Source organism: Pipistrellus hanaki (assembly GCF_964339955.1).
Source record: "Pipistrellus hanaki genome assembly, chromosome: 3".
NCBI lineage: Eukaryota > Metazoa > Chordata > Mammalia > Chiroptera > Vespertilionidae > Pipistrellus > Pipistrellus hanaki.
Genome location: NC_140505.1, coordinates 169,760,516 through 169,786,946, shown reverse-complemented (window position 1 = coordinate 169,786,946; position 26,431 = coordinate 169,760,516). Strand labels below are relative to the sequence as shown.

Here is a 26,431-nt window from a genome sequence, read left to right as displayed (position 1 = left end):
GACACTTCATGTTCTTAGTAGGAGTTTATGGCAAGGAGTATTTGAGAAAGTAATAGGAACAAATGTATAGATAGAAGCAAGGGACTGCTATAGGTGCAGACAGACTAACATAATGATGCTAATTCTAAAGAATTCCTTTAATTTTCAAGTAAGGAGTCATTATATCAGCTTTCTTTGTTGTTGTTTTGGGTTGTGTTGTTGTTGTTGTTAAGAGTTGTTTGAGATACAGTGCTATTTTAGGCCCAGTCCAAATGTTATTTTGCAAGTTTGAATATTCCAAAGGTTTGAGAAGACCTAAAAGGCAGTTTCAATGGGGTGGCAGATCTGACTCCATTTTAAAGTGGCTTCGTTTTTACACCAGTAATGACTTCCAATTCTCTAATTCTGAATATGCAATGCTCAATCTCTGGTTATGCTGTGCCTGCACTCTGATATTAAATGACAGTTCAAGTCCAAACAGAGAATGTGAAGAAGCACAGGAGCCTACTGGGCCAAAGCTGAGACTTATCTTCCACTGATGAGCATTATATTCCAATTGATATGTAATATGCTTTTAGTGAAAATAATGAATCTGTCTGAGAGAATGGAATGGAATTGTTGGTACTGTTTTGCTTTTGAGCAGCCCATTCTATAGTAAACAATTAATATACTAATTAGACCGGACAGTGGAACGCCTGTCTGAATCACCTTCTGATGAGGCTGGGGCTGCAAGGGCTGAGGTAGCTGGGGGCTGTGAGGGTCAAGGCAGCCAGGGCTGTTGTGGCTGAGCCCCTTGCAGGAATTTCATGCATCGGGCCTCTAGTAAAGAGATAAATCCAGATAAATGGAGGAGCCATATCATATTATATCAGTTTGTAACTCAGGGGTGGGGTGGGGACCTTTTTTCTGCCAATAGCCATGTGGATATTTATAACATCATTCTTGGGCCATACAAAATTATCACCTTAACAATAAGCTTGCTGTATTTGGCCGAACATTTAATTAACTCACCCCCTAATGCCTTGGCAGGACCAGACCAGATGATTTAGTGGGCCTTATCTGGCCTGTGGGCCGGGCTTTTCCCACCCCTGATAAACCCTTAACAATTAGACAAAAATTCGGGGAGGAGGCTCATGCTCCCTCCATTTGTCTGCAAATAGGCTCTCCAGTATACAGTAGACTATAAAATGCTCCACAGGTGTTCACTGTGTGAATGAATACACGAATAAACGTGTACACTTATTTTATATAAGTTGATAGGTGACAGCCTATTGGAAAATTCTCTGAAGATCACTTACACAAGCTTACACATGAATTCTGAAAAGCAAAGCAACATATTTAACTCTTTATTGGTGGCTACTAATTCAATGGCATGTCCATGGAGAATTTCCCACTCATAAGTAGATCTTCCTCATCTTGCAAATTAACCTTTGAGGGTCCTTACAATTAGCATCATTCCAGCCCCATGAACCTTCTGGACGTTGATTCAGGAAAACACAACGCTCCAAACGGTTATTGGGTTCACCTGGGTGCCAGAATCTGAAAGGGAAAAATATGGTTGTGTCTTCAAATAGTGAGAAGGGTTAGAGACAGTGAGGTAGGAGGCTGGGGTTAAACTCTGCAGAAGTCAAAGCAGAAGTGCCCAATAATTTCTTTTCCGCTTATTAGGCAGTAGTTGTTTCTTTCTCCATCTGTGTCTTTGTCATTTCCCTTGAAAACTGTGCCTACACACCATCCAGTATGGTGTCATCTTACGGCATTAAACACCTTCCCAGCAGATATCCCAGAGTCCCTTCTATTTATCCATGCCCTGACCTAGGGAACTGTCAGCCATACGCTTCCTTAATGATGACATTTTACTCTGGTCCCAAGTCTTAATGAAGTTTTTTTCTTTTATTTTTTTTTTTTAACCAACTGCTTGGGAGTCTAAAGAAATAGTTAAAAATCTATGAATCTGCTCTGATGCCTGTTATCTTGGACATCTTATTTAATTTCCTTTATTTACATATCTAAAAAAATAAAGAATAGAGTAAGATTCCTATATATTTCATGCAGTTGATATAAGGATCAAAAATAGGAATGTGCTGAAACCGGTTTGGCACAGTAGATAGAATTTCGGCCTGCGGACTGAAAGGTCCCAGGTTTGATTCAGGTCAAGGGCATGTACCTTGGTTGCGGGCACACCCCCAGTAGGGAGTGTGCAGGAGGCAGCTGATCAATGACTCCCTCTCACTGATGTTTCTAACACTCTATCCCTCTCTCTTCCTCTCTGTAAAAAATCAATAAAATATATATATATTTTAAAATAGGAATGTACTGCCCTGGCCGGTTTGGCTCAGTGCAGGGCCAGGTGTGTGGGAGGCAACCAATACATATCTCTCACATCAATGTTTCTCACTCACTATCTCTCCTTCTCCTTCCCACTCTCTCTAAAAATTAATGGAAAAATATCCTCGGGTGATTATTAACAAAAATATAAAAATAAATTTTAAAAAAATAATAATGTACTAAAGTACTTAACAGTTTTAAAAGACCTACACAAATATGGGATATTGTAAAATTATCAGAATTTCATTCATTTGCTTTATGAGAGATAATAAATACTAACCATTGGTTATGATTTTAATTAATATGACTATGTTTGTTTAGAGATGCAAATTTGTGGTCAATACACAGATTTTAGCCCAACTAGTGTGGCTCAGCAATTGAGCATTGAACCATGAACCAGGGTCACCGTTTGATTCCCAGTCAGGGCACATGCCCAGGTTGTGAGTTCAGTTGCCATTGGAGACGTGTGAGAGGCAGCCAACCGATGATTCTCTCTCATCATTGAGGTTTCTGTCCCTCTCTCCCTTGCCCTTCCTCTCTCAGAAATCAATGGAAACATATTTAAGTGGGGAAGAGGGTTTAAAAATAAAACATACAAACCTTGGTGTCAAATAGACCTGGGTTTAAGGACCATTGCACCAGTGCCAGATAACATATGCTGAGTTATCTAAACTCTCTAAACCTCAGCTCCTCAGCTCTACAATAAAACATAATAATCTCTGCTCCATAGGGTTTTTGTGATGATTCATGAGATAATAAATAAAATTATTTAACTTAGTGCCAACAGTTATAAGAAGCCTGAGCTATTTTTATTTTAATATCAATACTTTGGACACTGGAAAATGCCTGATGATCAAAAGTCAGGATTACTTTATCAAATTCTATACTCACGCGGCACTTGCATTGTATGGTGTCTGATCAACCCATTGCCATGCTCTGTTCCCCTCTGGGTCTGACAGCCCCACATAATAAGAGCTCTCTATATCCAGTTTCCCAATGATAAAATCCTGAGGAAAGAAAGAAAAGGGGTTCTGGCCGTTAGAGTACTCATGTTGGATTGAGTTCTTTATGGCCTTAGGGAGAGAACAAAAGGAGGGGATCCAGGAAGAGCCAGGATGTTCTGCCCAGGAGGCTGTGCAGTACAGGATCATGGACATCCCCGGGGAGCCTGATGTTTGTCTTCATCTACTCAGGCTGCTGCAACAGAAGACCACAGACAGGGTAGCTTATAAACAGCAGACACATATTTCTCACAGATCTGGAAGCTGGAATTCCAGATCAGGGTAGGAGCATGATTGGGAAAATCCCTCTGCCTGGGTCATTGCTGGCCCCTTCTGGCTGTGTCCTCACATGATGGAAGGTCTCTTTTAATAAGAACACTGACCTGATTTATGAGGGCTCCACCCTACTGACCTAAACACCTCCCCAAACCCCCAATTCCTAATACTATCACCTTTGGGAGTTAGAATTTCAACATGCAAATTTGGAGAAGACACACACATTGAGAACATAACAATGTTCAATACATATGGAAGTAATTTCTATCCATAATCATTATGAAGTCTCATCTTAGACTCACTCCCACTCTTTTATTCACTAAGAGAGGCTATTCTTCAAACTTATGCATGAGTAAACTTGTTGCATATTACATCCTTTTCTTTTCACAACCTTGGAGATTCTTTTTACATATTTTATTCCACCATTTTACTTAATACCATTCTCTGTTAGTTAATAATTTACAGCCCACCTGATATGGCTTAGTGGTTGAGCATCGACCTATGAACCAGGAGGTCAAGGTTTGATTCCCAGTTGGGGCACATACTCAATTTGCGATCTCAGTCCCCAGTGTGTGACATACAAGAGGCAGCCAATCAGTGATTCTCTCTCTTCATTGATATTTCTATCTCTCTTTCCCTCCCTCTTCTTTTCTCTGAAATCAATTATATATATGAAATAAATAAATAATTTATAAAACATTTTCATGTTAAAATAATAAACTGATATTTCAGGCTGAAATACTTTCATCTCTCCACTCAACTCCCACATATTTCATTTTAAATGTCTTCATTTATTTTGGGGGAGTTTAGTTTTATGGAAGCTGGAAGAAGGTGTGAAATGTAAAGGCTTAAGTAGCCTTTCCTATTTCATTGAAAGCCTCTAACCACAGCACCAATATGCTAACGCAATGAAAGCAACCTCCTTAGCCAGGATAGGTGTACAAAACCCAGGCAGGATTGCCTGCTTCATTATCTGTTAGAACATACCTGCTCTTCCTTGGTGTTGATCACCAGCAGGTGAGACTTCATTGCCGCACAGTTGTTTTTACTCTCGGTCCAGTTTTTGGCCTCAGTAGAAATAAAGTAGCAGTTCAAACTAAATGGCTCCCAATTCTTTGGGCAGCAGCTCCAATCTTTCTCTGTATTAACAGAAGACCATGTAGGTGCAATATAAGAAAAATAATTTGCAAAGTGTATAATACAATTGAGGTTCAAGGGGAACCTCATGAAAACCAAGTCAGACTAGTAAAGACAAATACCATATGACTTCATTTACATGTGGAATCTAAAGAACAAAATAATAATAATAATAGAAATAGAAACTTACTCATAGATACAAAGAACAGACTGGAAGATACCAGAAGGGAAGGGGATTGGTGGGGATGGGGGCAGGGGCGTGGAGAGGGCTAGTGGAAAAGATGAAGGAATTAAGTATTATAAATAAAGTTATAAAATTATCCTGTGGATATAAAATACAGCATAGGGAATTGGATCAATTATCTTACCTGATAATAGAGAAGCATGTAAATTGACCATACCTTTGCTACACCCACAGCCAAACAGAGTGAGTATGCAAATTAATCCAAAAAGATGGTGGTTAATTTGCATACATACCTGGGTCCTGGGAACCTCCGTAGCACTCAGGTCACTCCCAGCTGGCCATTGGGCAGAGGCTTTTGGCTTGGGAAGGGGCCGAGCCTGTGATCGGAGGTGCCAGGGGGGGAAACCCCTTCCCAAGCCTAAAGCATGGGGTGAAGGCTTTAAGCTTGGAGAGATGCTGAGCTTGGGATCGGAGGGAAGGGGAATATATCAATGGAAATATATCCTCAGGTGAGGATAAAAAGAAAAATAAAGAAAGAAATGTCATATCCTATGAAAGACACATCTTGAAAATGCCTAAAGAAAGTTGTCATTTTTTCATGGTGAAGGGACTGGAGTCCATGTTAATGAAAATACCTTGCCAGCTGTAGCAGTGAGATGATGGGGCTGGTGCCTTCCCCTGATCAGCCCAGTTGCCTCAAGCAAAGGGAGGCCAGACTGCAGCTTAGGTCCACTCCCAACCTTATGCTTAAGCCATCCACAGGACATTTCTTTAGAGGGGGCAAGCTGGCCTGAGGGACCCCTCCCTAGTGCACAAATTTCATGCACCAGGCCCCTACTATTGTAATAACTATGTATGGTGCCTAGTGGGTACTTTGAAATATTGGAGGAATCACTCTATAAAGTATATGATTGACTAACCACTTCGCTGTACACCTGAAACTAATACAAAGTGATATTGAATGTAAACTGTAATTGGAAAAGAAAATTCTTTTAAAATTAAATAAATAAAAATAAATAAATCTAGACTCATAGAAACAGAGTACAATAGTTGCTGTCAGAGGCTGGGAGTGGGAGATGTTGGTCAAAGAGTACAAACTTTCAGTTCTAAGATGAATAAGTAATTTGAAAGACTGAATAGCAGAAATTATCCAATTGAATACAGAGACAAAATAAACTGGGGGGAAACAAACAACATAAATAAATGTTGTTTTCAGTCGAGCATGTAAGAGGCTTTGTTGGAGGAGGGCATCAGGAGGGTATGACTGCCAGTTGACCTGTGAGCTGGACCCAGTCAATCAGAGGCTCCTTACCCCTTCCCTGCCTTTGGAATGTGCATTCCACTTGCCCCTTACTTGCTAGAAGTTGCTCCAAGGACATAGCCTTGAGGTAATAAGGTGATATTGAGATCCTTCTGGATGGTATACTGAACCTCATTAAAGACACTCTATAAACTTAACATTTTGGTGGGGGTGGGGGGAGTGATTTACTCATATTGGTGCTATTCAAGATAAGCCCAATAGGTAAGTTCCCTTACTCATTAAAAGTACCATATATTGCCCTAGCTGGTTTTGCTCAGTGGCTAGAGTGTTGGCCTGCATATTGAAGGGTCCTGGGTTTGATTCCAGGGTTGTGCCAGAGGCAACCAATCCATATGTCTCTCACACATCGATGTTGCTCTCTTTCTGTTTCTCCCCCTCCCTTCCACTCTCTAAAAAAAAAAATAAATAAAAATAAATAAAAATAAATAAAAATAAAATTACCACCTATCATTTGGAGTGCTCTGTCTTTTTCTTAGAACTTTCCTTGCCCTCCATGTAAGGGGGACAGTTTACAAACCAACAATTGGCAAGCCAGTCAGAAGACTGAAGAAATGGGCCTTAGGAAAGAGACTTTCATGGGGGGAATTTCAAGTCTGACATTGACCTCTATGTGGTGACAGGCAACCCATATATCAGATGCTAATGGACAGCCACATGTGTATGAGGACACTCTGAAAATACCAGCTGGTTTGATATGTTTGTTTGATGTCAAAAAAGGGAAACAAATGGCTGATGCTGTGGGCTGACCTCTACTGTGGGCAGTTAGGCTGGCAACCAATATCCAGCAAGAATCTGAAGCTTGAGCTAGAAAGTTAGAAGAAAAGCTAAAATTAGCCTGGCTCAGTGGTTGAGCATCTACCTATGAACCAAGAGGTCGTAGTTTGATTCCCAGTCAGGGCACATGCCAAGGTTGTGGGCTCAATACCCAGTGTGGGGTGTGCAGGAGACAGTTAATCAATGCTTCTCTCTCATCATTGATGTTTCTATCTCTCACTCCCTCTCCCTCTCTAAAAATCGATTATATATATATATTTTTTTTATTTTTTTAAAGAAAAGCTAAAGTTAGAGAAAGTCATACAGGAGTCCACTACTCTGTTATCTTCAGGGCTAGCAGCCACAGTGGGGGAACAGAATAATAAATTGGAGAACTTAGCATGCTATTTTGCAAAGCCAGGAATGTGTAAATTGTCACAGATTAAGGTCTGAACACTGATTATGATGCTAAGAAGTAGAAACCCTGGGAAACCCATGAGACTAAAAAGGGGGATGTCAGGGTTATTGACAGTGAAACAGTGACATGCTGTCCAATCCCTAAAATTTTAAATAGCAATCAAACTTCTGGTAATAGAGAAATACACCCCAAAATTCCTAAGAGAAATCTTGCATTCTTTTTTTAATTTAAAGTATTACATATTGTTTATTATTAAGTTTTTTATTGTTTAAAGTATTACATATAATATTACACATGTCTCCTTTTTCCCCCATTGACCTCTCCCTGGCCACCCCCAACCCCTAGCACATACCCTCATCCCCTAATGTTTGTGTATAATTATCCTTGCAAGTTATAAATCTTATCACATCTTTTAAATGTAAAGATCCCAGGAGGTATCTGAAATACTGCCCACAGAGACTAAAGGAAAAAAGGGGTGGGGAAGTATTTTAAAACACAGACTGCTATAGAGGAGTTCCCTTGCCCAATATATAGTCTACAACTTTCAAAAGATTACTCATCAAGAGCTTTGCAGATATCTCATTTCTTATAAATTGAAGGTCTAGCAGGGGTCTTCAAACTACGGCCCGCGGGCCACATGCAGCCCCCAGGGGAGTCTGATCCTACCCGCCAGGTTTTTTGGGCAGTGAGAGCAGCCAAGGTGTTACAGTAGGAATTAGTAGTTCATATAGTCCGGCCCTCCAGCTCTCTGAGGGACCATGATCTGGCCCCCACTTTAAAAAGTTTGAGGACCCCTGAGTCTATGGAAACCCTGCATTCCGGAAATCTATCAGCACAATTTTTTTTCAATAGCTTTTGTCACTTGGTATCTCTGTGTCACCTTTTGGTAATTCTCGCAGTATTTCAAAAGTTTTCATTATTGTCAGAGAATGAAGATGGCGTCGTTAGGTAAATACTCCTAAACAGCTGCCGGGCACAACAAGTCCAAAAAAACCCCAACTATAAAACAAACGTCTATCTCCCAAAAACCAAACGAAAGCTGGCTGAGAGGAAGCCCTACATCTAGACTGAAAGAGAAAGAGGAGAATCCAGGCACAAGCGCTGAAAAACTAAGGGAGGGGGGCGAGGACATGATAAGGGCTGGCGGTAGATCCAAGTTGGCCAAGGGCGGTGCTTTCTTTAACCCAAGGAGAGACAAGCACCTGATTTCTCTGAAATCCAGTTTCTGGGGAGAGGCTAGACTGTCTGCCATCTGGTCAGAAAGTGAGGCTGGCTTGCTTGCAGAGCTGAGATTGTTTACTGTGCTGTGGTGTGAGACATGGGGAGACGCGGGGACACCATAGGAGAGGTGGACAGCAGCCATCTCTGTTGGCCACACCCCAGCCTAGTGATGCCCTGAGACTCCGCCCCTCACAACACACCCAGCTACAAGCATCGGACTTTGCATATAAATGGCCCTCTCTGGTACAGTTTAGCAAAATTGCAACCTGGGGCAAACAGATCCAAGGAGGACAGGACTGTAGTTCACGCTGTAGCTTCTGCAACCGTACTGGCCTCAGGTAGTAGCTGAACTGTACATCATTGAGACCTAAAAACCAGAGTTCTAGTGCTCAGTTTCAATCCCTCACATCCATAAGTGACACATTCGGGAGACTGTCTCAGTGAGCACCAAAGCCCCACTGAAACAAGGTGTGTCTCCAGCGCAGCAGTTCTTTCTTTATAGACACAGCAGGTCCTCACAGACAATTGGCCTTGAGGTCAATTCCTCCCAGTACCAACAGCAATCAAAGCTTAATTACACCAAGACTTTGCACTCAGCCCAAAAAAGGATATAGCAAAAGCGACCTCCTCAGGTGATTGGGGAAGCTGAGCTACTGACCCCTATAGGTCACCGACCACACAAAGCCACTCCATCTACACAGGGAGGCAGTCAAAATGTGGAAACACAGAAGTATGACATGAATGGAAGAGATGGAGGAGAGTAAACTACTGGATAACACACAGTTCAGAATCACATTTATAAGATTACTCAAGAATCTTCTAAAAACCTTTGAGAAACTTGATGAGACCTCCAAGAAGCTTGGTGAGACTTTCATAGACCTTAATGAGAATACCAAAAAAATGGAAAAGGACCAGCCAAAAATTAAGCATACAAAGTCTGAAATAAAGAATATACAGAAACTCTACTATAGATCAACATGCTCCAAGAATCAAACCAAAGAACTGGAATATAAGAAAGCAAAAGTCACCCAACCAGAAAGGCAAAAAGAAAGAAGAATCCAAAAGTGTGAGGATAGTGTAAGGAGCCTCTGGGATGGCTTAAAACGTACCAACATCTGGATTTTGGGGGTGCCAGAAGAAGAGAGCAAGCAGAATATTGAAGGCTTAATGGAAGAAATAATGACAGAAAACTTTTCCTACCTGGTGAAAGAAATAAATCTACAAGTTCAGGAAGCACATAGGACCCCAAACAGGAGGAATCCAAAGAGGAACACTCTAAGACACATCATAATTAAAATGCCAAGAGCAAAAGACAAAGAGAAAATCTTATAAGCAACAAGAGAAAAACAGCTATTACCTACAAGGAAGTACCCATACGACTGTCAGCTGATTTCTAAACAGAAACTATGAAGGCCAAAAGGGAATGGCAAGAAATATTCAAAATGATGAACAACAAGAACCTACAACCAAGATTACTCTACCCAGCAAAGCTATCATTCAGAATTGAAGGTCAGATAAAGAGCTTCACAGACAAGAAAAAGTTAAAGGAGTTCATCAACACCAAACCAGGATTACATGAAATGTTGAAGGGTATTCTTTAAGAAGAGGAAAAAGAAGAAAAAGGTAAAGATAAAAAATTATGAACAACAAAAAGGCATCAAATACATACCTACCAAAAAATGAACCTAAAAATCAAGAGAATAAAAAAAAGTCTGAAGAACGAAATGGACTGGTGAATATAATAGAATCAGGGACATAGAAAGGGATTAGACTATCAATTCATAGGGGGAAAGGGGTCTGAGAGGTGCAGGAAGAGATTGGACGAAAATCTTACATCTATGGATGAAGACAGTGGTGGGGGTAAGGGCGTGGGATGGGGTTGGGAATCAGGTGGAGGAGAGATGAGGGAGGAGGGAGGAGAGGAACACCTGTAATAATCTGAACAATAAAGACTTATTTAAAAAAAGAAAATAATTTTTTTTTTTAAAGTTTTCATTATTATTGCACTGAGATTCATGCCAGAATAGGCCTTCTTTTCCCTGGCTGCAAGCACCGCTTTTGCTCTGGCCAGAATCACCTTTCCACCTTCCTATGCTGCTCAGAGGCCCAGAGTGCCCCCTGGCCACTCAGCACCCACATATGCAAATTAATCCACCATCTTGGTTGGGTTAATTCACATACTCACTCCTGATTGGCTGATGGGCATCAGGAATGTATGGTGAATTAGCATGTTGCTCTTTTATTAGGTAGGTTTGTTTTGGTGAAGTGTGATCAGTGATCTTTGATGTCACTCTTGTCATTGTTTGGTGGCACAGAGCACTGTGCCCATATAAGAGGACAAACAATTGATAAATGATGTGTGTGTTCTGACTGCTCCACATTTCTCCATTTTCTTTCTTCTTCTCTGTATTGTATCTTCCCTACACCCGAAGATACAATACAATATTGTAATAAGGCTAATTAATAATCTTACTATGGCCTCTACCAGTAAGTGTTCAAGGGAAAGAGTCACACATCTCTCACTTTAAATGGAAAGCTAGAAACAATTAGTAAGGAAGGCATGTCAAAAGCCAAGACAGGCTGAACGTGAGGCCTCCTACCCCAAATAGTTAGTCAAGTTGTGATGCAAAGGAAAAGTTCTTGTTGAAAATTAAAAGTGCTATTTCAGTGAATACATGAATGATAAGAAACTAAACAGCCTATTGCTGATTTGGATAAAGTTTTAGTGGTCTAGATAGAAAATAAAACAAACCACAACATGCCCTTAAGCCAGCAATTTTCAACTTTTTTCATCTCATGGCACATATAAACTAATCCTGTGGCTCACCAAAAAATGTATTTTTTGCCAACATGACAAAAAATAATATGATTTTGATTCCTTCAAAGCAGATAGCTATTGTTGTGTTGGGTATTGTCATTTTTGGCAATCTAAAGGGAAAGAGCTCAGGTATTGTATGTTTTAAAAATTCATGCTGCACACTGGTTGAAAATTGCTGCCATAGGCCAAAGCCTAATCCAGAGCAAGGTTCTAACTCTCTTAAATTCTATGAAGACTATCAGAAATGAGGAAGCTTTAAAAAAAAAAAAAGGGGGGGGGGGGAGGTTAAGCCCAGCCAGTGTGGCTCAGTGGATTGATCATTGGCCTGATTCTTGTCACTGGTTCAATTCTCAGTTTGAAAACATGCCTAGATTGCAGGCCTGATCCCCAATGGGATGTGTGCAGGAGACAGGTGATCAATGTTTCTCTCTCAACAATATTTCTCTTCTCCCTTTCTCTCTCTCTAAAACATCAACTTAAAAAAAGCATATTTAAAAAGTTTAAAGCTGACAGAGGTTGGTACATAAAATTTAAGAAAAGAAGCTATCTCCATAACATAAAAGTGCAAGGTGAAGCACCAAGTGCTGATATAGATGCCTCAGCCAATGACCCAGGAGATACAGTTAAAATGATTAATGAAGGTGGCTACACTAAACAACAGATTTTTCAATGGTGAAACAGCCTTGTAGCAGAATAAGATGCCATCTAGAACTTGTATAGTTAGAGAGAAGTCAGTGTCTGGGTTCAAAGCATCAAAGAATTGGTTGACTTTTTGTTAGGGGCTAATGTAGCTGGTGACTTTAAGCTAAGCCAATGCTCATTCACCATTCTGAAAATTCAAAGGCCCTTAAGAATTGTGCTGCATATACTCTATCTATGCCCTATAAATAAAACAACAGTGCCTGGATAGCATTACCTCTGTTTACAAGGTGGTTTACTGATTATTTTAAGCCCACTGTTGGGACCTACTGCTCAGAAAAAAAGATTTCCTTCAAAACATTACTGTTCAAAAAGAAGGATATCTTATGCTTTGAGACAGCCTGGAGGGACCTGGGGAGTATTATGCTAAGTGAGATAAACCTGTCAGAGAAAGACAAGTATCACATGATCTCACTCATATGTAGAATCTAAGGAACAAAATAAACTGATGAACAAAATAGCTCAAGAAACATAGAAGCATAGAACAGATTGTAAGATGGAAGGCAGGGTGGGTGGGTAGGAAGAGATTAACCCAAAAGTTTTGTGTATATATATATATATATATATATATATATATATATATATATATGCTAATAGGCATAACCCATAAACCCAGACAATAATGTAGTAAAGGCCTTAGGTGGGCAGCAGGGATGGGCTAAAAGAGATCAATAGGGGTGGAAAGGGATATGTGAAATACTTTCAACAATAAGATTAAAAATATCCTACCTAATAAAAAAGTAATATGCAAATAGACCATCACTCCATTACATTCACAGATCATGCCCACCAGCCACACCCACCAACCAATCAGGATCAAATATGCAAATAAATCCAACCAAGATGGCTGTGGCCACGAAGAGCAGGAGGGAGGCTTGGGTTTCCCAGCAATGGAGGAAGCCAAGCTTTCTGCCTGCCCTGTCCACCCCAGGCCTCCACTCCAGGCTACAAAGTTTCAATTATAGAAGACAAATAAATATCAGATACCAGGGCCTCCACTTGGGTTGCTGTTGGGCATGGCCAGTCAGCAAATCACCACAGGCTCCTCACCCAGGCCACCTCATGCCCCAAGGGAACTCCCATCCTGATTCAGGACACCCTTCAAGGCAAACAAGCTGGCCTCCACCCATTCACCAGACCTCTATCCTATCTAATAAAAGAATAATATGCAAATTGATCATCACTCCAACATACAAGATGGCTGCCCTGGAACCAAACCCAAGGGCAGAAGAGACAAATATCACATGCACAAAAATTTCAAATAAATTATATAGATGCTTGCTATCGACTTAATGGAGTTCCTTCAAAATTCATATGTTAAAGCTATAATTCTTTCAGTCCGCAGACCGACGCTCTACCACTGAGCCAAACCGGCATTGGCTAAAGCTATAATTCTTAATATGATTATGGAGCTAGAGTCTTTAAGGAAGAAACTAAGGGTAGGACATTAATCCAATAGGACCTGGGTCTTATAAGAAGAAAAAGAGACAGCAAAAATCAGTCTCTTTCTCTCTCTCTCTCTCTCTCTCTCTCTCTCTCTCTCTCTCTCTCTCTCACACACACACACACACTCACACGCGCGCACACACACATACACACACACAGCCCACAGAAAAGAGGCTATGTGAAGACACAGCAATAAGGTGCCTTTGCTCAAATGAGAAAGAGAAGTCTCACCACAAACGAATTCTTCTAGTATCTTGGACCTCTAGCTCTCATAATTGCATGAAATTCGTGCATGGAGGGTGGGGGGGTCCATCAGCCCGACCTGCACCCTCTCTAATCTGTGAGCCCTCAGGGGATGACCTACTGATGGCTTAGGTAGGTATGCTCCCTGTGGTTCTCTGCTCTCTGTGGACATGCCTGCTTGATACCACTGCAAGCCCTGATGTCTGCTCTCTGTGGAGGCCCTGTGAAGGACTGCTTGCCCCCTTGCACCTGGGTCCCAGGAATGTTTCCGCCCCGCCCCTGGCTGCTCAGCACCTATGAGCATAGGCCTGGAGTGGCCGGGTGCGTTCTGAGACACTCTGGGCCTACATGTGGACCTACATGCTCAGAGCAGCCTGACTCCCGAGGAGTTAAGAGATCAACCAAAGGACTTATATGCATGCATATAAGCATAACCAATGGACACAGACAGAAGGGGGTGAGGGCATGTGCTGGGAGGTGGGAATGGCGGGGGAAAGGTCAATGGAGGGAAAATAAGACATATATAATACTTTAAACAATAAAGGGTTTAAAAAATAAAAGAATGCACTAAAACCAGAAAGAAAAAGAAAAAAAAAAAAAATATATATATATATATATATATATATATATATATATATATATATAGTCAGCTGGGACTAATGGGGACTGAGAAAATGGGACAGAATGAATAAAGCTATTAGACTTCTGCTGAAACCGGTTTGGCTCAATGGATAGAGCGTCGGCTTGGGGACTGAAGGGTCCCGGGTTCAATTCCGGTCAAGGGCATGTACCTTGGTTGCGGGCATATCCCCAGTAGGGGGTGTGCAAGAGGCAGCTTATCGATGACTCTCTCTCATCGATGTTTCTAATTCTCTATCTCTCTCCCTTCCTCTCTGTACAAAAAACAAAAAAACAGGGGAGAATCCAAGATGGCTGCTAGGGTAGACACCTAACTGCAGCAGCACACAACAATTTCAATGGAATACAACTAAAATGTAGAGTGGACATCGCCCAGAGCTACAGGTAGTCGACTGACTGAAAATTCTACAACAAGAAGGAAAGAGAAAACCAGAAGGAAAATCAGAGGAGCTGAAAAAAAGCCTAAGGTACGGAGACATGCTGCACGCTCGCACGCAGGCGCGCGGAGAGGTCGCAGCCGGAGAGGAGAAGAGGGCTGGGTGCTGCCTGGCGTTCCCTAGCCGGAAGGAAATAAAACCCCCAGCCTGGGCTGAACCCCCGAACCGGCAGCGCTGAGCCCCAAGTTATGGGCCAGACCCTGGGGACCCAGGCTCCGGCAGGGGGAGACGGGGCTGTGAGGCGGAATCCCAGGCGAGCAGCGAAAAGCAGGGCCCCCAGAGTCTCGCACACAGTGCGCGCAGAGGACTGAATGTTGACTCTGATACTGGATTACCCTAGCCGGAAGGAACAGGGCCTCCAGTGGCGCTGAGCCTCAGTCCGGACTGCTCTGAACCCCATTTCTGGGCCAATCCCTGGGGACCCAGGCTCAAGCAGAGGGAGACAGGGCTGTGAAATGGAATCCCAGGGGAGTGGCGAAAGGCCAAGCCCCCGGAGTCGCGCACATTGCTTGCAAGGGAAGGAATGTTGACTCTGATGAGGGATTGCCCTGGAGGGAAGGAAACAGGAGCCCCGGCTGTGTTGGGCCCCAGTTTCGACTGCTCTGAACCCCAGTCCTGGACCACACCCTGGGGACCCAGGCTCGAGCAGGGGGAGACGGGGCTGTGAGGCGGAATCCCAGGGGAGTGGCGAAAAGAGGAGCCCCCAGAGTCGCGCGCACTGCGCGCAGAGGACAGTCTGTTGACTCTGATCCTAGACTCCCCTAGCAGGAAAGAGAAAAAAAAGCTCCAGACTGGAGGAATGCGACAGGGAGCAGGAGCCCCTGCCAGACACCGGCCAGCCGGGCGCCGGCAGGGAGCTGGGCGACAGGGCCCCCCGGGGGGGGGAGGGTCCCTGAGCCTTCGACCTCTGAGCGCGGGCAATGTAGCCAAGGCCTTGGGCTGCTTCCTGGGCGGTGCCAACCCCGGCAATAGGCTGGAGCAGCGCGGGAGCCTGCGGAGAACAAAGGGGTGCCACAGGCCAACCTGCTGAGCTCCCAGGACAAGGAGGAAGAAACCAAAGAAGTTCTCAATGTGAAGAAATCAAGTGAGAGCAAAAGATAGTAAAATTACTTAAAAAAGAATACAAAGAAGATCTTGAAAAATCAAAGACTAAGTCAGAACTCAACTCACCAGCCAACATTGCAACATATATGCGTTTTAAAAAAAAAAAAAAAAAAAAGGACAGAATGTTGGAACAGTGGCGGCCAGGCCTAGAGTGCCCAGGCACAAGGCAGTGGCAACCAGGCCCGGAGCAGCAGCGGCCAGGCCCCAGAGCAGCAGCAGCCAGAACCAGAGCAACAACAGCTAGCACTGGAGCAGCCAGACCTGGGGCAGTGACAGCCAGGCCTGAGGCGGAGGCAGCCAGGCCCAGGGTGGCCAGTCCAGGAACACCCAGACCCGGTGTGGCCGGGCCCAGAGCAGCCGGGTTGGGAGCAGCCAGGCCCAGAACAGCAGTAGCCAAGCCCGGAGCATCCAGGCTGGGAGTGGCCAGACTCGGAGCGGCCGGGCCTGGGGCAGCAGCTGCCAGGCTGGGAGTGGCCAGGCCCGGAGCAGCCAGGTCTGGTGTATCCAGGCCCAGAGCAGCAGCTGCCAGGCTGGGAGCGGCCAGGCCCGGAGCAGCCGGGTCGGGTGCGGCCAGGCCCAGAGCAGCAGCAGCCAAGTCCAGAGCAACTAGGTCGGGAGCGGCAGTGACCAGACCCGGAGCAGCTGGTTGTGGAACGAACCAGAGCAACAGAGGCCAGGCCCGGAGCAGCCAGGCCCGGAACAGCTCGCTCCTCGCCTGCCCCTGCCCCACGGCTGCCTCTCAGACATGGCTGGAAACTTTTGTGGGAACTTGAGGGTCTGCTGAATCAAGTGATGAAGGCTTAGATCTGGATGTGTTGAGTTAGTATAGGGCTGGGATGTTGATCTGTGAGTGCCTTGGGTGGGGCCTGGATGAGGTTGGTTGACCTATTTGGAAATGTCTTTTGTGTGAAATGTATCATTGGGCATGTGGAGGTATTATTGATATGAGAAAATGCTAAGTAACTGATTTACTATCTGAAAAGGGATTTACTATCGGGGAAAGGGAGGGAGGAAGAGACTGAACATAAACTGCACCTATGGATGAGGACAATGGGGGATGGGGAGGGGGCGGAGGGTGGGGTGGGAACCTGGTGGAGGGGGGAAGAAATGAGGAACCTTTGTAATAATATGAACAATTAAGATTGATTTAAAAAAAAAAAAAAAAGCTATTAGACTTTTGTTATTCTACAGCATGAGACAATAGAGCTACTGACTTTAATTAAGCATGTGTTATATTTCAAGAAAAGGGAAGGATGACCAAGGGTGATTCAGAGATCACCAGGATTGCCACTCCAACCCGCAGGGCAAGGGAGCAAGGCAATTTCCTCCTTGGTCTCGGAAAGTGGGGCAACCTTCCCTGACTCAGTGGCCAGAATACAACTGCCCGGTGCCTCAGGGGCATGGCATCCCCACAGACCCACAGGACAGAGCCACCATGTGGGGCCATGCGGGTGACATTGTCATTCAAGTTGGCCCAAGTATCAAGCCAAAGAAGATTATTCTCAAACCTTAAGATACAATGATATTTGTCTTTCTCTGTCTGACTTATTTCACTTAGCATAACAATCTCTAAGTCCATCCGTGCGGTTGAAAATGGTAAGATTTCATTATTTTTTTATGGCCAAGTATACCATTCTATTCTATACATGAGCCACAACTTTTTATCCACTTGTCTATTGAAGGGCATATGAATTGCTTTTACATCTTGGCTATTGTAAATAATGCTATAATGAACATAGTGGTGCATATAAAATATCACTTACATGTGTGGACTCTAAACAAAACTTGACAAATGCCAGAGAAGGGGCTTGGGGGTGGGGGGATGTGAAACAGGTAAAGGGATTAAGAAATACAAATGGGAAGTTACAAAATAGTCCCGTGGATGTAAAGTACAGCATAGGCAATATAGTCAACAATATTGTAATAACTATGTATGGTGCCAGGTAGGTACTTGAAATATCAGGGGGAACATTTTGTAAAGGATATGATTGCCTAACCAGTGACTATGCTGTACTCATAAAACTAATACAAAGTAATATTTAATGTAAACTGCAATAAGAAGTAAAATTTTAAAAAGATACAATGGCCTTTTTCTTGATAGGTTTTGAACTTGTTTGAAAGACATTTATCTTCTCTTCTTTCTGATTTCTCCATTTTGGAAAGGGAATGTCTATTCTATGGCTGTCCCACTGAATTTTGGAGGCACATAACTCGTCTGGTTTTATAGGTTCACAATTGGAGAGGAATTTTGTCTCGGGATGAATCCTACTCACCTATATCTGGTTTAGATAACATTCAAATGAGACTTTGGACTTTGAATTGATGCTGGATGGGTTAAAACGTTGGGTCTTCTTGGGACAGAGTAAATATATTTCTTATGCAAGAAGGATATGAATTTGGGGTAGAATGTTATGGACTAGATTATGTGCCCCCAAAATTCATATGTTGAAGCCCTAATCTCCAATGTAGTCAGGACTTTAAGAAGCTAATTAAGGCCGAAACTGATTTGGATCAGTGGATAGAGTATCGGCCTGCAGACTGAAAGGTTCCAGGTTCGATTCCGGTCAAGGGCATGTACCTTGGTTGTGGGCACATCACCAGTAGGGGGTGTGCAAGAGGCAGCTGATCAATGTTTCTAACTCTCTATCCCTCTTTCTTCCTCTCTGTAAAAAAATCAATAAAATATATATATTTTTTAAAAGATAGTTAAGACTAAATAAGGTCAAATGGTGAAATCCTAACCAATAGAACTAGTGTTTTTATAAGAAGAAGAGACACCAGGCATATATATATTTATTTCTCTGTCTCTGTATCTCTCTCTATATATATGAAGTTCTATCTTTTCATGCACAGAGAAGGTGGCCATCTGTAAGCCAGAGAGAGAGGCCTCAACAGAAACCAACACTGCTAGTGACCTTAGACTCCCAGCTATAGAACTCCAAAAAATTAATGTCTGCTGTTTAAACCACCCAGTTTGTAATACAGGTTTTCCCCACTATTCAAAAAATAAAGTGTTTTTATGGAACCTTTTGTAAACTGAAATGGTATAAACTGAAGAAGCAATTATCATTCATTTATGTAGAAAAACTTTCCAGTATTTCCAGACCCCCCTCAAAAAAAAGAAAAGAAACCTCTCATAGGTTCTTCTACTACCTTAGGATACATCTTGTTTCAAAACAAGGTGTTGAGTAAAGGCTAGAAGAGTTTTGAGGTGCATTCTAGAAAATGTGTACATTGCCTTGAAGGGGCTATTGGAAGAAATATGGGGCCAGGTGGGTACTTGAAGTATCAGGGGAAGGGGGGGGGGGGGGGGCGAAGATCAGTCTGTAAAGTATATGATTGTCTTACCACTTTGTTGTACACCTGAAACTACTTGAAAATTTAAAAAAAAAAAATTGTACTTTAAAATTAAAAAAAAAATTAAGACTATTTTCTTGTGTGGCCAATGTAGTTCAGTGGTTGAGTGTAGACCCATGAACTAGAGGTCACAGTTCAATTCCCAGTCAGGGCACATGCCTGGTGTTGAAGGCTTGATCCCCAGTATGGGGCATGCAGGAGGCAGCCAATGTATAATTCTCTATAATCATTGTGGTTTTTATCTCCCTCTCCCTTCCTCTCTGAAATCAATAAAAACTTTTTTTAAATGCTATTTTCCTGCACATATATATTAAAGATATTCATATGTGAATTTTATATCCTATATACTTATGTACCTAAAGTTTGAAATGATCATGAGACTTAACCTCTTGGTGTGATATACTTGTGAATCTTCAGAAATATTGATTGGGAATATTTATACAATAACGTCAACAACTAAATTATAGACAAATTAATTTTTACCTTTCATGGTCCCATTTTCTTTTTTACAGTCCAATGCTGTGTGAGTAACTTCTTTTACAGCATTTTTTTCTTTAAGAAGCTGAGAATACTTTTGAAAAAAAACTGAAACAGAGAATTAAATCATTCATTTTCCTGAGAGTGTTATGAATTTGCTAGTTATTGTTACTTTCTTGAATTCTTTATAGAAACAAAATCTACCAATGTCTAGTTACTTGAGTATAAAGATCCCAACTATGGGAAAGATTTCCTATCACCCATATTCAACCTATACTAATAAAAGCTTAGGTGGACCTTGCGTCCTTGCACAATATCCTCACATCATTACAAGATGGCAGCCACAAGATGGCCACCCTCACATTGTCACAAGATCGCCACTACAAGATGGATGCCACCCTTGCAATGGTTATCAGTAATATCCTAGGGTTCCTTCTTAGTTTTCTTTCTCTTTGACCTCTTGCAATACTTGACCCCAGTTCTCTTCCCACTTTCAGTCAGGAACAATAAGCCCAGTCCAGACTGCCAAATCACAAAATCATGAGCTAAATAAAGAGCTGTTGTTTTCATCCACTAAGTTTTAGATTGGTTTTATTAAGCAAACAAAGGTAATTGATATAATAATCTTTAGGGGGGAAATTCACCCTCTTTAGGATTGTACACAACACTCTTCATGAGCTGAGCCCCACTTCTTTTTCCAACCTGCAATTTCATTTCTCACAGTTCACTTAGCACCGTATATTCCAATCATTTATTCTTGGGTTTCCTCACATTTTCCCATGTTCTCTCACATCTCTATGCCACCTCCTTCAGGAAGTCTATCTCAGCCTCCATTGCTTTTATCTGTACAACACTACAATACAATATTGTAACCACTGGCTCATGTGACTAGTTACTATCACTTTCTGAACTTCAGTGATTATGGCTTGGACTTTGGCACTCTGTCTGACATAAAGCAGATGGCCATCATTGCTTATTGAATGACCAAATGAATGAATAAAATATCTACCCAGATATATATATTTATTCCTCTTATCAATTTGATAAATTCTTAAAGCCTAAGATATGCAGAAATCTACCTATTTGCCAAGTTGCCTTTTAGATCTCATGTCTTGGGCAGGACAGAAATAATTAAAGTAAAAATTCAATGGGAAACTCTTCCTGAATATTTCTTCCCATATCCTTATTTACCTGCTCATCTCAAAATATGTACGTGTGCACTCAAAAAGTCCTGGCCTTGGGAACACTAAGGAAATCTAAATTTGTCCTCATACAACTGTCTAGTGTGGAGATGGTGCCTTATTTCACCCTACAAGACAAACATATGGACACACATATACTCTTAAATTTCTATAGAGTCTATAGAGTGGATTCCATTATTTTTATAGAAAAGTAACTCAATTAAAATTATTGTAAAAAGCAGATTTGTAATGGATTCCCACTAATTATACCATCTCTCAGAGAACACATTTTACCAGATTTCTGGATAAACCCCTTGTTAAATACAAAAATCTAATGGAGATCCTCTGTTTGTGTAAGGCAGACATTCATTATAGTTTCATTTGGATACTTACTGATAAAAGCGATAAAAAACGATATTGCCAATAATAGCAGAAGTATCAGCAATGAGAGTAAGAGTGCCTTGGGAAAACCAGGGTTACTTTTGTGAAGGTCGGTCTTCTCTTTGGGAGCTAAAGAAGAAATTAAATTAGTTTTATCAGAAGTAAATTTTGATCATTACTTACTCTTTCACCTCTTCTTCTTCTTTCTTTTCTTGGATGACATACTATTACTAACAATATGACATTGGAAATAATATAAAAATGGAAAGGAAATATCTTAATTGCATAAACTTTGGAAAATACGTTAAAAGCATAAATCCCTACTATTGAGGACAACTAATGTAAATGTTTTGATATATACTCTTCTGGAAAATTTTAGAGTTTTTATATATACATGCACATTTTCCCAGATGATTGACACACCATATATACTACTTTTGACCTATTATTTTTATTATATGCTATTTAATAAGATATTTTATTCCATATTTTCTTCTACTACACTCAATATTGTGGTTGCATAGTATTTCATTATATATTTAAGTAATCTTCCAGACTATTTCCATTTTTATTGAATTTTTTGAGGTTACATTGGTTAATAAAATTATATAGGTTTCAAGAATACAATTCTATGTCAGGCAGCAATTTAAAAATGACATGAAAGGACTTTATCCCTACCATTGTGCAGAGGGGCCCCTGGGAAGGCACCTGAGCATTCTATATTGGCCAGTCTTGCCCATTTGGCCAAAAATGACCCTCTTCTCATGGTCTAGGTGCCCAAACTGTTACCTGACCTTTCACTTCATGCCAAGGCTGAAGCACCATGGTGGCTGATACCATGGATATCTCTCCCGCCCAGTGGGGTGAGCTTGGCCCTCTCTGGAGAAGAACATGGGTTCCCAAAAATAGGAGATCAGCGCCCGGGCCTCGCCAGCAGGTGAGGAGTTCCCAAGGCAGGTGCTAGGCGTGGAGCCCATGGGGGCATAGGCTACCAAGGAAACAACTAAACCTCACATCTCCCTGCTTGGCCCCGGAGGATGGCTGGTTAGCCAGAGATGGGTAAGATTCCTCAGGGGAGGAACAACCTAAGACAGGCACAGTCACAGAGGGGCTATCAGGAGAAAACTTGGGGTCCAACAGAGGTGGGGCACAGACCCTTATCACCCCCCCGCCCCCGCAACATGGCAGGTGCCTGAACCTTCTCCTATTCTGAGGAAGGTCTCCTACCCCCATGGCTGCTTCGCTTCCCATGCACAGCTCATATTGGGACCCAGGTAATAGACAGAGACTTGGCTGATAGCAGCTGCCCTCTCACTGCAACAAGACTTATTTGAGAGGTCTTGTACCCATGGTGTAGGCAAGAGGGTTTTTAATATCTAAATTTAGCCTAGTAGCAGGAATGCTCAGGCCCTTCTCAAGAAGGAAAATAATCAATTCCATTAATACACACATGGTAAATAAGACTGTTGCTAGAGTCTTGAGTTTGACAGTTGAATAGTAGCCAATTTCTCAGAGGAAATTAATGTGGCTAATGGAAATAAATGAATATTCTAGAAAAATTTATTGTACTGTACAAAAAGCTGTTCCTAATGTCTTAACAAAAATTTTTATTGGCAGAGCATCTCATGGTAAAATTGCATAACATGTTATGAACCTAAACCAGTCATAGTTTAGCGCAAATAATTAAATTGTAAAAGATATCAAGACTACATTATAAAATTTCCAAAAGTTTCCTATTATTTAAATTTTTAAAAAGGGGGTGACAGTGGAAGAATATCATGTTAGGAAAAATATCCTGTGAATAATTTACATCTAAAAAATTTGTACTTTAGAAAATTAACCTTCATTTGAAACCTAACAGCAAGATACTCATGAAAATACACACATGGTGTCAAAACAAGCCAGAGGAAAATCATTTGGGGGGGGGGGGGAATGAAAAAGGATCCCAAGTCAGGTTTATAGAAAATATCCTTTTATTAACTTTTGGTTGAGAATATGTTTGTATATTTTCAAAAAACAACTTCGAGACCATCTGGAATCCTGTAACAGAGAGGAATAGACAGAAGTGCTCCAGCCATGAAGACAGAAGAGAAACAATTCAGAGATGGAAGATGCTGATGACGCCTCGCCATACCAGCAGACAGCAGCTGCGTGTCACTGAAGGATGCCCAGGACCAAACCAGAGACGGTCGAACCTGCATCACCACCATTTGTCCACCAACCAGATCTGAAATATCATGGCTAACATGTACACATAAGGAACTATTTGACATTGAAATTGGGTCTCAAACGAACTGTTGGCCCAGAAAGGAACTCAATACAGACTGATTCATTTGCCTCTCAGCAATGACTTATCTCAGTATAGGTCCTTACAAGGGTATTTCTTAGATCATATGATCTCACACATCTAGAGGAAATAATGAACAACATAAACTGATGAACAAAAACAAACCCAGAGAAAGAGAAGCAGCGATCAGACTCAAACCTCAGAGGGAAAGGAGGGGAGGGTGGGGGTGAGGGGAAGAGATCAACCAAAGGACTTGTGTGCATGCATATGGGCCTAGCCAGTGGCCATGGACAACAGGGGAGTGGGGCATATCTAGGGAGGAGTTTGGGATGGGAATGGGGGGGGATGAGGACAATTATGTGATACCATAATCAGAAAGAAAGAAAGAAAGAAAGAAAGAAAGAAAGAAAGAAAGAAAGAAAGAAAGAAAGAAAATAATTTTATAATACATCATCTCTGTATTATATTGTGTGTTCACCACCCAAAGTCTAGTCTCTTTTCTTTAATTTATTTATTGATTGATTAAATTTGTTACATATATGTCCTTTTGTGTCCTTATCCCATTACCCTCCTATCCCACCCACTCATGCCCTCATCCCCCTGTTGTCTGTGTCCACTGATTAGGCCTGTATGCATGCAGATAAGTCCTTTGGTTGATCTCTCCTCTAGTCTCTTTTCATCACCATTTATCATCTCTTTTTTTTTAATATATATTTTATTGATTTTTTACAGAAATGAAGGGAGAGAGAGGTAGAGAGTTAGAAACATCGATGAGAGAGAATCATCGACCAGCTGCCTTCTGCACACTCCCCACTGGGGATGTGCCTACAACCAAGGTACATGCCCTTGACCAGAATCGAACCTGGAACCTTTCAGTCCACAGGCCAATGCTCTATCCACTGAGCCAAACCGGTTTTGGCCATTTATCATCTCTATACTCTCTTCTACCTGCCTCCACCCCACCATATTGTTTTTATATCTATGGGGTTTATTTGTTTTGTTTTGTTTTTGCTTAATCTCATCATTTATTTCACCCAGGCCTTTAAGCCCCCTCCCCTCTGACAACTGCCAGTCTATTCTCTATATCTATGAGTCTTTCATTTTTGCTCCAATTTTAACTACTTTAAATAATTCCATACCAGATACATCTTTATACTCATCCCTTATCACATTCATAAGATCAGTCCTTTTTAGTCACTATTTCATGGTTAAAAATTATTTTCCCCAAGTAATTATATATTGCCAAGTGTATTGTGGTCTCATTTTTAGAAAAAAAAATGCATATATACATTTATATATCTATAACCATATTGATTGATATATACCTGGAAGGATATACACTAAAAATGTAAATTATAGTTATTACTAGGTGGTAAGAACAAAATTTTATATATCTCTAATTTTTTTCTACAATGAACATTTTATTTTTTTTTAATATATTTTATTGATTTTTTCAGAGAGGAAGAGAGAGGGATAGAAAGTTAGAAACATTGATGAGAGAGAATCATCGATCAGCTGCCTCTTGCACACCCCCTACTGGGGATGCGCCCGCAACCAAGGTACATGCCCTTGACCGGAATCGAACCCGGGACCTTTCAGTCCCCAGGCCGACGCTCTACCCACTGAGCCAAACCGGTCCCGGCTACAATGAACATTTTAATGTATAATAAAGAAGTTTCATACATTTTAAGAGTTAAAACAGTTTTCTGAGTATTCTCCATCTCTCCACAGAAGAGTTTTAGAATACATAAGCAATCATAACTGCCCTCTCACAGCTTCTTAGACTCTACATGTGTTTTTCTTCTCTTTTGCTCTATATCTGAGATATCATAGGTGCTACTCAAGTTACATTTTATCTACTTCAAAACTTGGTTGAATCCATCTTGGAGATTCAGAATGCAATGGATTTTCTCATTACAGAGCAATTTCCCTTGAGATATAAGGGACTTTCTTTATACAATTTTCTAGACTTTTATCTGCAATGATCTTTCTTTCCACTTTAGTCCAGTAGTAACAAAGTTTTGTTAATACACCAAAAGCACTCTTCACCCAAACTCCTCTCCTCTAACTGGTCAAGACACAAAGTTCATCACTCTATCAGGGCTAGGGGTAATTTAGTGGGTTTTGTCATTCCTGACTGCAGTCTTACTGAGCCTTACAGGAGGACAAGTTTCTCCCATAATTACCACTCTTCTTAGCTCAGGATTATAGTGGACTTCTCACATCTCAGTTTTGGTATAGTACAAATGTGCAGTCCTTAATACTTATCTTCAGGCAACATAATCCTCTGAGAAGTCTATATTTCCAAACTGGTCAATCAGAAAACCAGCATCTATTATTACCTATACTTTTAGTATTCTCTCTTTATTCTTCACCCATCATTAATTCTGACTGCCAGAAAATATTTCTTACCTGCAGGAGGCTCTGAGTTGGTGCCTAAGGATGTAGATTCATTTTTGAACTTCACTTCAGCATAAGTGATCTCTGAAGTCATATTGAGAAAGACTGTCTGCTCTCTGCAGAAAGTCCTTGGTATCTCTTCCTTAAAACATCTTAAAATGTAAATCAAACATGATGGTAACTTGTCATACTTCCTATCGTGCAACTAGATGAGAACAGAGGCTACAGATATGCAAATTTCCCTGAGAGGAATCTTATGAGAACTTAAAACCTCAAGACAGAGGCTCATTCTCCAGGACCAGCACAGTGGAAATTATAGTCTTTAAACATACTCTAGCAACAGT

The 26,431-nt window shown here is 41.5% G+C and overlaps 2 protein-coding genes across 5 annotated transcripts in view; both read right to left on the bottom strand.

Annotated features, from left to right (window-relative positions):
- Nucleotides 1-737, bottom strand: part of LOC311619548 (C-type lectin domain family 6 member A-like) — a 48,276-nt gene extending 47,539 nt beyond the window's left edge. For all 3 annotated transcript variants that reach the window (XM_084878076.1, XM_084878078.1, XM_084878079.1), the window contains exon 1: nt 688-737. The gene's annotated coding sequence lies outside the window, so the exon portion shown is untranslated. The remainder of the gene's footprint in view (nt 1-687) is intronic.
- On the bottom strand, nt 35-26,431 carry LOC311619547 (C-type lectin domain family 4 member A-like). Of its 2 annotated transcripts, XM_084878074.1 has the most exons (7): nt 26,100-26,414; nt 21,413-21,529; nt 19,845-19,946; nt 4,572-4,723; nt 3,199-3,314; nt 1,424-1,518; nt 35-798 (listed from the first exon to the last, which is right to left on the bottom strand). In XM_084878074.1, coding segments are annotated over exons 1-7 (666 nt in total). In that variant the 5' UTR covers nt 26,182-26,414; the 3' UTR covers nt 35-796. The 2 variants fall into 2 exon arrangements, with proteins under 2 accessions (XP_084734200.1, XP_084734199.1); XM_084878073.1 differs by lacking the exon at nt 35-798 and having other exon boundaries at nt 1,313-1,518; nt 26,100-26,431.